The sequence below is a fragment of the Carassius auratus genome, chromosome 28, assembly GCF_003368295.1.
Source record: "Carassius auratus strain Wakin chromosome 28, ASM336829v1, whole genome shotgun sequence".
Classification (NCBI taxonomy): Eukaryota; Metazoa; Chordata; class Actinopteri; order Cypriniformes; family Cyprinidae; genus Carassius; species Carassius auratus.
This window is the reverse complement of record NC_039270.1, coordinates 22,992,953-23,005,603: the sequence shown is the minus strand read 5'-3', so window position 1 is coordinate 23,005,603 and position 12,651 is coordinate 22,992,953. Positions and strand designations below refer to the sequence as shown.

Here is a 12,651-nt window from a genome sequence, read left to right as displayed (position 1 = left end):
ATGGTTAATTCAGGTCACACAGAAACAATATATTAAATACTAAAAACTGTAAATGTGTATGCTCTCTGAAGCCAATGTAAATAAAAATACTACATTTCTAAGGGCTCTGCACATGCAATATACTTTATTTATTTTGTTGCATCTCGGGCAACGATATTTGTTATTGCTATTTTATATTTTCTTAACATTTAATCTGAAATTTGTTATTTGTCTTAGGTCTTCGGGTTTTAGATATTTTTCTGTTGTGGCTCACGTTTACTAATATATATCTATATCTTGAGACACAGTTTATATCTAATGTCCAAGTTTGTTTCTTTTTAAAGCTAAATGGAATTGCTACACCCTTCCCTTCATGATGTTAAAGATGATCAACCAGCAACACGAATCTATAAATAACCTCAGCACTCATTTTCTGTCGAGGACTTTTATTTTGAAACGCTTCCTCCTCGGACCCAAACGCGCCGTTGAGCGGTCGGGCCTAATTAGGGCTTTCTAAAGTTAGAATTAAAACCGCTGGGACTAAGCAAAAACATGGGCCTTTAGCTACACCCGGTCTCGAGAATTAGATGGTGATCTGAGCAGGTTGTGTGTCGTCGCAGAGCACAACTCGTCGTCACGGAGGAGATTGTTATGACATTCTCTTTGTCTCGCGCTGCGCAAACACAAGACCACCTTTCTCGCTGAAAGAGCCTTTAGATAAGCGAATCTAGGTATTGCTAACGACCCGATTCTACCAGTTTCTCACCGATCGAGGGATTGAATCATGTCGTTGCACGGTAAACGAAAAGAGATCTACAAATATGAGGCGCCGTGGACGGTCTACGCGATGAACTGGAGCGTCAGACCCGACAAGCGCTTTCGGCTGGCCCTCGGCAGCTTCGTCGAGGAATACAACAACAAGGTGAACCGCTGTGAGACAACAACACACCACTGATCGCTGTGTGTGACGTCTCTGCTTTGTTTTGTTTAGATGAACGGGTTTTAATAATAGTGTGCAGTAACAGAGGGTTGTTCATAGAAGACTCTCAGATAAACACCGTGCTGCTTGAGGACTCATTTGTGTCTTGCTTGTGGATTAAAGGGTTGACAGCTGTCAGAACTCATCGTGTTGATGCAGTAGATGGACATTGTTGCCTCACCTGTTCAAGATTCAAGATTTTTATCTGACACATACACCTTTATATAGAGCATATATAACCAGCAGTGAAATGTGTGTTTGTTTGTGATGTCCAGGTCCAGCTGGTGGGTCTCGAGGAGGAGAGCTCAGAGTTTGTGTGCAGGAACACCTTCGACCATCCGTACCCCACCACCAAGATCATGTGGATCCCCGACACCAAGGGCGTCTATCCGGACCTGCTGGCCACCAGCGGAGACTACCTGCGCATTTGGAGGGTATGAACACTTTCTGCCACACATTCATGCTTTATGACTGCACTGCACGAGCCAACATGAGAGGACAATTGGACTTATTTCATTATTAATGCGTGTGCTGGGGCTTGCTGTGAACATTAATTGGTGCATTCCAAAAAGATCTAAATGTATGATCAGTTTTATTCAAATGTAATTAACCAAATGTTGTGAACCAATAGCCAAATAGCTAGATATTTTCATGACTTTTATTTCTAGATATAGCTTGATTCAATCATCTATAATTGATTTCACGGTGAAATGCCTTAACTGCTTAACCGTAGCTCACAATTAGATCAGGAATGTGTGATAGGGAAGTAAATTTGGATGTAACTTGAAATGATCAGGGACTTTTCTAGCTTTGATACCTTGACAGAACTGTAGAAACATGCAAACTGAGTATATATAAATGAAATATGTGTACTGTTTGTATCTTGTTGTCAGGTGAATGACACAGAGACCCGTCTGGAGTGTCTCCTGAATAATAACAAGAACTCTGATTTCTGTGCACCTCTCACCTCTTTTGACTGGAATGAAGTGGATCCCAATCTCCTGGGTGAGAGCCCACAATTGTGTGGCATTGCTTTGACCGTTAACTATTACTGTAACCGTAAGCTATTTAAAATTATTTGTGTACTGTTGATTGAAATAAGGGAAAAACAAATATAGGAAATAATTATTTTAATAAAAAAAATACCAAATGTATTTTAAAAACATATTTAAGAAATACTTAATATATATAGTTTTAATAAATAAAAACATCTTTAAAAATATTAGAAATCTCACTTTTGCATTTTGGCAACTAAATGGACTTCAGTCTTCTGGTTAACTAAGACTTTTAGAAATATTTTTTGTGAATTTAAATAAAAAAGAGGAAAGATGTCTTGACAACTAAGTGGTAAGATTAAGTTAAAATGCTAAAATGACTAAATCTGTTCAATAAAAAGAAATGCATCAAATTGAAATAAATAATATAAAATATATATAAAAGATGCATTTTAAATAGTAGTAATATGTAAGAATATTGCTAAAATAGCACTTGTTTAGGAGAAAGATATTTGCCAGTGTTTCATGTATGTATGTGTGTGTTGTGTTTTTAGGCACTTCTAGTATTGATACCACCTGTACGATCTGGGGTTTGGAGACAGGACAGGTCCTAGGAAGGGTCAACCTGGTGTCAGGCCACGTCAAAACACAGCTGATAGCTCATGACAAGGAGGTGTGGAGAAACTCACCCCAGTTTAGATTCTTTTGAACTGTGTAGTTGGTAGCGTTGTCTGTATAAAAGCGTTTTTCATTGGCTTTCAGGTGTATGACATTGCTTTCAGCCGTGCGGGTGGAGGTCGTGATATGTTTGCGTCTGTGGGAGCAGACGGATCCGTGCGCATGTTTGATCTGCGACACCTGGAGCACAGCACCATCATCTACGAGGACCCTCAACATCACCCGCTGCTGCGCCTGTGCTGGAACAAACAGGACCCCAACTACCTGGCCACTATGGCCATGGATGGCATGGAGGTCTCTCTTAATCTATTAACATATTTGTCTCTATGTTTTCTCATGGTCCTTATTTTTGCTATCAAATGTGTTTTATTTGCAGGTGGTGATTCTGGATGTGCGTGTGCCGTGCACACCTGTGGCTCGTCTCAATAATCATCGTGCCTGTGTGAACGGCATCGCATGGGCGCCCCACTCCTCCTGTCACATATGTACAGCAGGTTAGAAACCAGCCCGGCTGCACACACACACACACACACACACACACAACATATATATGTTATAATTGACTTACAGGGAAATAAATGCTTTTACTTAGCAAGAATGCATTAAATTTGATCAAATAATCTTTGTTCATCAAAGAATCCTGCACAAAATGTATAAATTGTATTTGTTGTTTTTTTGTTTTGTTAGTTTTTTTACAAAACATTTTAAGCAGAACAACTGTTTTCAGCATTGATGATAATAATAAAAAATGGTCCTTGAGCAACAAATGAGCATATTCGAATAATTTCTGAAGGATCAGGCGACACATTTCCATTTGTTAACATATTAAACTACATGAGATAACTAATGGCTAAAAGGCATTTTTTAATTTTAGTAAATATGTGACCCTGGACCACTAAACCAGTCCTAGGGGTACATTTTTAGATGTAGGTCACCTGAAAGCTGAATAAATAAGCTTTCCATGTGTGTATGGTTTATTAGGATCTGACAATACTTGGTCGAGATACAACTATTTGAAAATCTGGAATCTGAGGGTGCAAAAAATTGAGTAAATCACACTTAAAAGTTGTCCAAAAAGTCCTTAGCAGAGCATACTACTAATCAAATATAAAGTTCCGATATGTACACTTGGAACTTTGCAAAAGATCTTCATGGAGCATAATCTTTACTGAAAAATCAATATTTTTGGTTCTTCCTACAAATATACCCACCTGCCTATGACTGGTTTGGTGCTCCTGGGTCACACAATCATTTGAGCATTTGCTAATATATATTATTCAAAGCAAACATTAACTTAGACGTAAACATGCATCAAATAGTTTACACATGCAGTAGTTTTGAATTCTTCAGTGGACTGGTTGTGTGTTTTCGTTTGGTCAGTGTTAGACTATAGCAGCCGTTTCATACAAGTCTCCTTTACTTGGCCCCCTTTTCTTTTAAATCCAACTGTAGCGGACGATCACCAGGCTCTGATCTGGGACATCCAGCAGATGCCGCGGGCCATCGAGGACCCCATCCTGGCTTACACGGCCGAGGGAGAGATCAATAACGTGCAGTGGGCCTCCACTCAGCCCGACTGGATTGCCATATGCTACAACAACTGTCTGGAGATCCTGCGGGTGTAGAGCCGGGGCTTCCTGTGGGCAGCGTTGCTGGAAGAGAGTCCTTCACGGAGCAGAGACTTGTTTTCTAAAGCTCCTGAGGTCTGGGGGTTTCAAGCAGGAAACTGTATGAACGGGCCTATGGGAACAACCGTCGGAACTATGTGTGTGCAACTTGGGTCTGGGAGAATGAAGCAGTGTGAATGAGTATCTGTGTTTCTGCACAATATATATATTATATTTGTCTGTTTTCCTACTTGCCGGTGTCCCAGAGTCCTCATGATGGGATCTTAAACACAACTGTAATTACTATGATTGTATGGCCATTTGTGTAGGGAAAGAGAGATGTTTATTCTGAAAACTAGGCTCAGAAAGATGTAAAATTGCCAACATGGACAATACAAAACTACCATTTTATTAAGATGGTATTATTTCAAGATGAATACAACTTTAAAGGTCCTCTGAACCTTTTTTCATGTGAGGAAGGTGCCATTTTCTTTTTCTTTGGTATCCCTGGAAATGGTTAAATAGTATGGAGATAAAACGCTTGACATCACTGCAAATCATTCAGAATTGTTCCTCAGACCCGCTCACGACTCGTATAGCGGTAATGTTTGAGTGGGCAAGGTCTTTTTCATTTAAAGATGCATTACTATTATGTTTTTCCCCATTGTTCTTTTTCATTAAAACAAGTTCGTCCCCTTTCAGCATGCTTGTGCTCGAAGTGAAACGTGTACTGTATACAGGTATAAATATGATGTACAAGGTAGGACAAAAGTGTCACTTTTTTCTGAATAACTGCATTGCGAGTCATTTGGTCGGTCCGTGCGACTGTTCTGTTGTTTCACAAATATGATGTAGTAGTAACGCCACACTTTTGGGTCGAATCAAAAGTGAGTTTGCGAGGCTGCGTGGGATCGTCCTCCTCACCTCACACTCTTAGATGGACTGTTTAAATGGAAGTAGTTCTGTGTGTGTCCTGCCATGATGCTTTTCTATTAATAAACTCACTTAATAAACTCTTGTTCTTTCATAAAGCTTTCTGTGTTAATCATGTAAAGGCCAGTCAACTCATTTATATGTGCGCACAGTGTAAAGGCATATATGGTTCTTGGCTGATATTGGAGATTATTTTATTAGTTAGATATTGGATATTTAATTCAGCATGCTCATTTCCTTTATTTCTGCATTCTGGTAAATTCGCCATCATCTAATAATGCTCACTACTACGTTTATGTTTAAGAACAATGTTAAATGTCAAATTTAGCAGATTTCTAAATGAACAGTGATTTTTAAGTCAGATTTTAAAATGAGTTAATTATCAGTTATAACCAGAGATGCCATCACTGGAACATATTTTAATAGTATATAAAAATACTGAAATAACACTGCTTTATAACAACAAAATAATTATTAGCTTGTTAGTATCGAGCATTTTAATATCAGTGGATCCCTAAAAGTAAAAAATGATGAAAAAGAGACCAAGAATATTGATATCTTTAACCCAGTGCAACATTAGTGCTCCTTTATAAATAAGATTTAATCTAAAAAATATTAATAATAACTGTGTGCTTTTGGAAACCTTCACAGTCCAATAAAGTTATCCAATCATTTTACATACATTCATCTGCTCACGTTGCAGAGGTAAAACAAACTTTACACCGATTTCACCGCAAACATTTCTCCAATCAGAATGTCTTCTCTTTTTTAAAATTCATTAAACATATTTCCAAAAGATCAGGCACACAGTCACACACCACCCATCAGCAGTTAAAATAACCGCTTGAGTGAGAAATATCATTTCAGAAACCTGAATTCATGCCCATTTGCTAGCTATGAATCCAAATATACAAAGCTTCATATTTGTGCCAGTCTTAAGGTCATTTGATGTAATAGGCTAATACATTAGGTTTGGGACAAACACCTAACCTGGCACAAAAATATATATATTTATAATAGTATATAATTAGAAAATCTATACACTGAAAAGTGAAAGCACAGGTATGTGTGTCATTTCCTCAGAGGATCCAACCTCCGAATCCCAGCGGACGTAAGAAGACAAGATGAGGTTTAGTATGTAATGACAAATCTCAAAACAGACGGACAAGAAATGCACAGTTATTTCATGATTGTGGCAGGTGATCATAATGTAGCATCTTCTCTTTGACTTTGTCTTTATTGCCCACTGTGCTTCTCTTCATATTCAGTAACACAAAAGCGGAGGGGTGTTACCAAATACTCTGGCATCAGAGGAACAAATCCTGCTCTGAATGAGAAGGGATATGAGACAAAACACCTCAAGAGATTCAGAGAAATCTACAGTCACCGCTTTCTCTACCGGACGCCCTTTTAACTAAGTAACATGAATACATTTTATTGCAAAAGTGTAAGATTGAGCTGTTTGAAGAGGGAAAGCCCATATGCGTCTCGGGACGGTCTGTTTTTGACCTCTAGCTTCCAGGTAAGACTGGATCAGACACGTGCCTCTGGATTTCTGCTGATCCCTCCAGCGTGCTCGGACTCTCCAGACTGTCCGGGAGCGAAGGGAAGCGCAGGCTTCTACACAGCAGGCCGGGGGGCTGTAGATGAGGCTCTCCGGGGGGATTGAGTCCTGTGGGCACGGCCAGCTCTGTCTCTGGGGACATGGACATGGTGTCATTGGAGGCCACTGTTAGATGGATGCCACTGGACAAAGAGTCTGGAGACTTCTCTTTGAAGCTGTCCAAGTCTGGGCTCTGTGGATAATACAGGTCTGGTTCACTACAAAGATTCATCTAGACTGCTGATAATGGAAGAAGACAGAGAGCAGACTAACTGTGACGAGTTGCTGACTATCACTATATCACACAGAATTTATTTGTGACCCTAGACCACACAAGTATACATTTTTCGAAACTGATGATTTATATATCATTAGCTGAATAAATAAGCTTTCCATTGATGTATGGTTTATAAGGATTGGACAATATTTGGCCGAGATACAACTATATGAAAATCTGGAATCTGAGGGTGCAAAAAAATCTAAATATTGAGTAAATCACCTTTGAAGTTGTCTTAATGAATTCTTAGCAATGCATATTACTAATCAAAAATCAAGTTTTGATATATTTACTGTAGGAAATTTACAAAGTATCTTCATGGAACATGGCCTTTACTAATAATTTTTGGCATAATATAAAAATCAATAATTTTGACCCATACAATGTTTTTTTGGCTGTTGCTACAAATATAAACCAGCCACTTAAGACTGGTTTTGTGCTCCAGGGTCACATCTGGTGGGACATCATGTCAGCAGCACCTTTAGACTATATTTATTGAGAAAAATGTTGACGTGTTCAATACTTATTTTAACCTGCTGTACATATATAGTTTTGTGAAAAATAAATAGAATAGAAATATGTATTATATAAATATAAATATAAGAAATGGAAAGTTAATCAAGTTCAGGTTTATAATTTAGTTTATTAATATATGTATATTTTAATAATTTATTTTAGCAAATGTTGCTTTTACAATTTAAAAGCAAATGTTTTAACATTTTGAAAAACGTGTTTATAGTAACACGGATCTTAGCCTGCTTAGTTCCCCTTGAAAACAGACAGTCTGTTTCATCCTCCTTATCCAGCCTATTCCCGTAAGAGAAGACACATCGTTTGTCAATTTAGTATATCTGCTTCCAGCTAACTTTAGCTGTACGAAACAACTTGTTTTGCCGCTTGACATTGCAAAAGGTGTGTCTTATCGTATTATAACCTATATAACCTACCTTTCCAGGTGATGAACGGTCATTGATCTGTAAAGATGGCATAGTGTTGTGCGTTGCTGAGGTGTACAGGCTGGTGGGATGAGCGGGGTGTCCCAGCAGTTCAGGAGAAACCGCGCTGTAGGCAGGGGGCACAGGTGCCATCTGCCTTTGCAGCAACTGCAGGATCACATTAATATCAGCCGTCATCCTGGTCTCCAGTCTTTAGAGAGAGAGAAAAGTGGAGTTGTAAGGAAGATGCAGACTTTGTCATTACAAGCTTTTATTTTTATCCTGTGGATATGGGACCTGTTGAGTTGTGACTGCAGCAGCTCCAGACGCGCCTGCAGCTGACTCGGTCTGTCCTCAACACAGGGGCTGTGCTGCTGGTAGCAGGCCTGCGCTGCAGAGGAACGTCTCTGACTCTCTGAGTACTGACTGGCCCTGCGGTCCGGCAAATAGCCGTATAACCCTGACACGCTCAGAGGAGCCGCTGTATGGATGAAGAATGAGTGGAAAGAGCAAGAGGAACAGACAAGTTAAAGATGGAAAAGACTAAAATGATTATAAAATATCATACATCTGCAGATAAAAAATGAACAGTAGCTAAACACCTTCTAACAATCGCAAAACATACTGGCTGGCTATGGTAAACTGCATACTTTTAAAGTAAGCGTGAAATTACAATCCATCCTGTCTACTTTTTAAATGCATGTCTTAGATCTTATGTTTATTTGAATAAAACATTTTTGACATTGCTATTTTCAATCAAAAAGTTATTACTGGATCTTCTGGTGAAATTACAGATTTCTCTTTGGTGACGACATGTGTGCCGAATTTTTCAATCATTTAATATACATAAACTTCACCCCTTTTCTCCACGTCATTGTCATGGCATATTATGCAACCCATATTATGGGTGCTCACTGGGGGAAAAAAAATATATACCTACATTTCTACATATTTAAAACTCCAAAAATGTACAGACAATTTGCTGCTGTTGCAGCTGAAATGCTGAAACACTTGTGGCAGTAAAACTCCAACAATCTTTCATACAAATTTCAGTAGTGCATGATTTGTAAAACATTTACATTTTGCACCACATACCCAGCTTTTCTGCTATAGTAAACTTGCTCGTTAGCGCTCCTGGTACAATGCTGCAATTGTAAAGTGGACAGCTTTGGTACACAATTTTCATGAAACACAATTTCACAAAAAAGCTTTGTAGAAATAAGGTGAAATGGCACAACTGCTTTAGCAAAACGTTTTTTTTTAACACCATCGTTTGAGTATAGGGCTTGGTTTATAGAGGGTACACAGATATGTATAGGTAGAAGTCACATCTGATCAGTGTGTCATCCCTCACAATTTGTCATTACTCACAATAATAATCAATGAGTTTTTTCAGGATGTCACCACATTGAGCAGCCTCTGGTTTCAAAAACCACCAAAATTTGAGAAATTGGATCAACTTCAACAGGTAAGAATGCGTCGATTTGTGTTTTTAATAGAGTTGGGGTACTCGAACTTGGACTCGGACTCGAGTCCAATTTTGAATGAACTCGGACTTGTCACGCACTCGGGTGAATTTGTACTCGGACTTGACACGGACTTGAACATTTTGGACTCGGAAAATATTCCGAGTACAGTCGAGTCCACGTCATGTGTAACAATAAAACCAGCATAAAATTGAAAGGATAAATTAATGAATGTCTCCCCTTCTGTCATTTTACTGCACCACACCGGCAGGCAGAAGTCTCATGCTTATGGAAGCATATGGGTAGCATTATTCAATTTGGGATGTAATATGCAAAATGACAATGCAATATGTAAAATGGCAATGCATTTCTGTATTTACATTTACATTTTCCAATACATTTGTGCAACGTTTGGTGCAAAATGAAAATGAAAATTAAATTACATAATTTTCATTTGCCATTTACTACACCAGTTTTAATATGTAAAATGAATATTAATTTTAACGCTTTATAAGTTGCAAAATTAAAATGAAAATGTATTACAGAAATGATTAGATATGTCTAACATGTTAAAGCAAAAACTGTGGCAAAATGATCATTTAAATGCTATTTTTCTTAAATGCATTAACACTCACAGTCAAGACACTTACGATTGCATTTTCATTCGGTGTCCCGCAATGAATGTAGCAAAACTCAATGTGCACATTGAAAATGCATTCCGAGCCGATCACGTGTCCCCGCCCTCGCGCCACGTCAATCATTGTGTGAACAAGGCGGGGCTTACAGAAGGTCAGAGACTCAAATCTCAAGGAGCGGATTCAAGTGAGACAAGATGGACAAGACAGTTGGTCCGTGTATGTTTTGATCATTTCGGTTTATGGCTTCAATATTTCATTCGCACTTGTGGGCGGAGCTGAAACGCTGCTTTCATCTGATTGGTCGAATCGGATCGGTTTTCATCTGACAGCCTTCAGCTCGGTCTTTTCATTCTTTCAGACAGAATAAGAGTCAGTGCGAGTGAAGCACTGTAATGTCTGAAACTACGCTCACTGTTAATTAGCATAATATTTGAATCAGATGTAGCTGGGCACATAATTCGTGCTGCTGAGACCTGCAAATTATTTCTAGGTTGTAGTATTGTATGAATATTGTCCCACTGATAAAAACAGTGCAAATAGTTCTGTCCCTTTGGATAACAGTAAAGTGGAAATAAATATAGTTAAATTTATGAAATAAAATTAAATAGGATTTTTTGGGAAGGTAAGTCTGGCCAGTTATACAAGCAACACGAGTCGGACGAGTCTAAAGATATGAGCTGAATTGGGTGAAACATTAAAGTTCTAGTCTGTGTCAATTACTCTCATAATAAATAATAATAATAATAATGTTAACTGTATTTTTCGGTATAAGTTGCATCAGTCCAAAAATACGTCATGACGAGGAAAAAAACATATATAAGTCGCACTGGACTATATGTCACATTTATTCAAGACCAAGAGAAAACATTACCGTCTACAGCCACGAGAGGGCGCTCTGGGGTAGGCTACAGGAGCACTGAGCAGCATAGAGCTAATTTTACTATTTTTATTTAGAAATTTAACTTAATTAATTTTTACAATTATTTATTAATGTCTCACACACACACACACACACACACACACACACACACACACATACCTAGTGCCTTATGACTTAAAAGATGAGAGTGGTAAATGTTACAGACATGGAACTGTTCAGTCTATTATTGATTTTAATTTCCACTTCACTGTTATCCAAAGGGACAGAACTATTTGCACTGTATTTATCAGTGGGACAATATTCATACAATACTACAACCTAGAAATAATTTGCAGGTCTCAGCAGCACGAATTATGTGCCCAGCTATATCTGATTCAAATATTATGCTAATTAACAGTGAGCGGTGGTTTCAGACATTACAGTGCTTCACTCGCACTGACTCTTATTTTGCCTGAAAGAATGACAAGACCGAGCTGAAGGCTGTCAGATGAAAACCGATCCGATTCGACCAATCAGATGAAAGCAGCGTTTCAGCTCCGCCCACAAGTCCGAATGAAATATTGAAGCCATAAACCGAAATGATCAAAACATACACGGACCAACTGTCTTGTCCATGTTCTCTCACTTGAATCCTCTTCTTGAGATTTGAGTCTCTGAACTTCTGTAAGCCCCGCCTTGTTCACACAATGATTGACGTGGCGCGAGGACGGGGACACGTGATCGGCTCGGAATGCATTTTCAATGTGCACATTGAGTTTTGCTACATTCATTGCGGGACACTGAATGAAAATGCAATCGTAAGTGTCTTGACTGTGAGTGTTAATGCAATTAAGAAAAATAGCATTTAAATGATCATTTTGCCACAGTTTTTGCTTTAACATGTTAGACATATCTAATCATTTCTGTAACACATTTTAATTTTAATTTTGCAACTTATAAAGCGTTAAAATTAATATTCATTTTACATATTGAAACTGGTGTAGTAAATGGCAAATGAAAATTATGTAATTTAATTTTAATTTTCATTTTGCACCAAACGTTGCACAAATGTATTGGAAAATGTAAATGTAAATACAGAAATGCATTGCCATTTTACATATTGCATTGTCATTTTGCATATTACATCCCAAATTGAATAATGCTACCCATATGCTTCCATACATGCTTGCAGACGAAACACACGCACCACTCACTGGATATCAATGTGGATTAGTGATGGGAAGTTCGATTCTTTTCCACGAAACGGTTCTTTCGGACGGTTTGATTCAATAAACCGGTTGAAAAAAAAACAGTTCACCGGATACATAATCCATTGCGATGTATTTGTTATTAAATGAATTTACGTTTCGTCAGATTGCCCTTCATTCAAGCCCTCGGTTTACCCGCACTCATTACATTAGCACAAAATCAGTTCAGAATCAATCACCAAAAGAATCAGTTCGATTCAGACGCGCTGTGAGTCATTCGGCTTCATGCTGAATCACGAATGCGCAGTATCATCAGCTCCTCGGTTCTCGAATCGGACGCGTCCGAAAGAAACGGTTTTCGGTTCAGTTTACTGATGATCTGAAAACTGAAACAACCGGTTCTTGACTCGAGAACGAGAATCGCTCAAAACCCGGGTAGGAAAATCTGACAGGATAGGATAAAATGTCAGGACACCGGCACGTGCTGCAGTTCA

At 38.5% G+C, this 12,651-nt stretch overlaps 2 protein-coding genes across 3 annotated transcripts in view; one reads left to right on the top strand and one right to left on the bottom strand.

Annotated features, from left to right (window-relative positions):
* Positions 1 to 425: 425 nt before the first annotated feature.
* Positions 426 to 5,262, top strand: LOC113047230 (DDB1- and CUL4-associated factor 7). 2 transcript variants are annotated; one of them, XM_026208568.1, is made up of 7 exons: positions 426 to 901; positions 1,234 to 1,392; positions 1,852 to 1,963; positions 2,508 to 2,626; positions 2,716 to 2,925; positions 3,008 to 3,125; positions 4,084 to 5,262. In XM_026208568.1, the coding sequence occupies exons 1-7, from the start codon at positions 764 to 766 to the stop codon at positions 4,254 to 4,256; spliced, it is 1,029 nt and encodes a 342-aa protein (XP_026064353.1). In that variant the 5' UTR covers positions 426 to 763; the 3' UTR covers positions 4,257 to 5,262. The 2 variants fall into 2 exon arrangements, with proteins under 2 accessions (XP_026064353.1, XP_026064352.1); XM_026208567.1 differs by having other exon boundaries at positions 4,081 to 5,262.
* A 410-nt stretch (positions 5,263 to 5,672) lies between these two features.
* Positions 5,673 to 12,651, bottom strand: part of LOC113047229 (potassium voltage-gated channel subfamily H member 6-like) — a 41,100-nt gene continuing 34,121 nt past the window's right edge. Inside the window, exons 14-16 of the mRNA XM_026208566.1 lie at positions 8,284 to 8,467; positions 7,999 to 8,197; positions 5,673 to 6,967 (exon numbers count right to left, since the gene is read on the bottom strand). Coding sequence (XP_026064351.1) covers positions 6,683 to 6,967; positions 7,999 to 8,197; positions 8,284 to 8,467 — 668 coding nt within the window. The 3' untranslated portion in view covers positions 5,673 to 6,682. The remainder of the gene's footprint in view (positions 6,968 to 7,998; positions 8,198 to 8,283; positions 8,468 to 12,651) is intronic.

Coding starts and splice junctions, on each gene's coding strand:
- LOC113047230 (XM_026208567.1), top strand. CDS start 764: ATGTCGTTGCACGGTAAACGAAAAGAGATCTACAAATATGAGGCGCCG. Junction 902..1,233: donor TCGAGGAATACAACAACAAG/GTGAACCGCTGT, acceptor TGTGATGTCCAG/GTCCAGCTGGTGGGTCTCGA. Junction 2,926..3,007: donor TGGCCATGGATGGCATGGAG/GTCTCTCTTAAT, acceptor TTTTATTTGCAG/GTGGTGATTCTGGATGTGCG.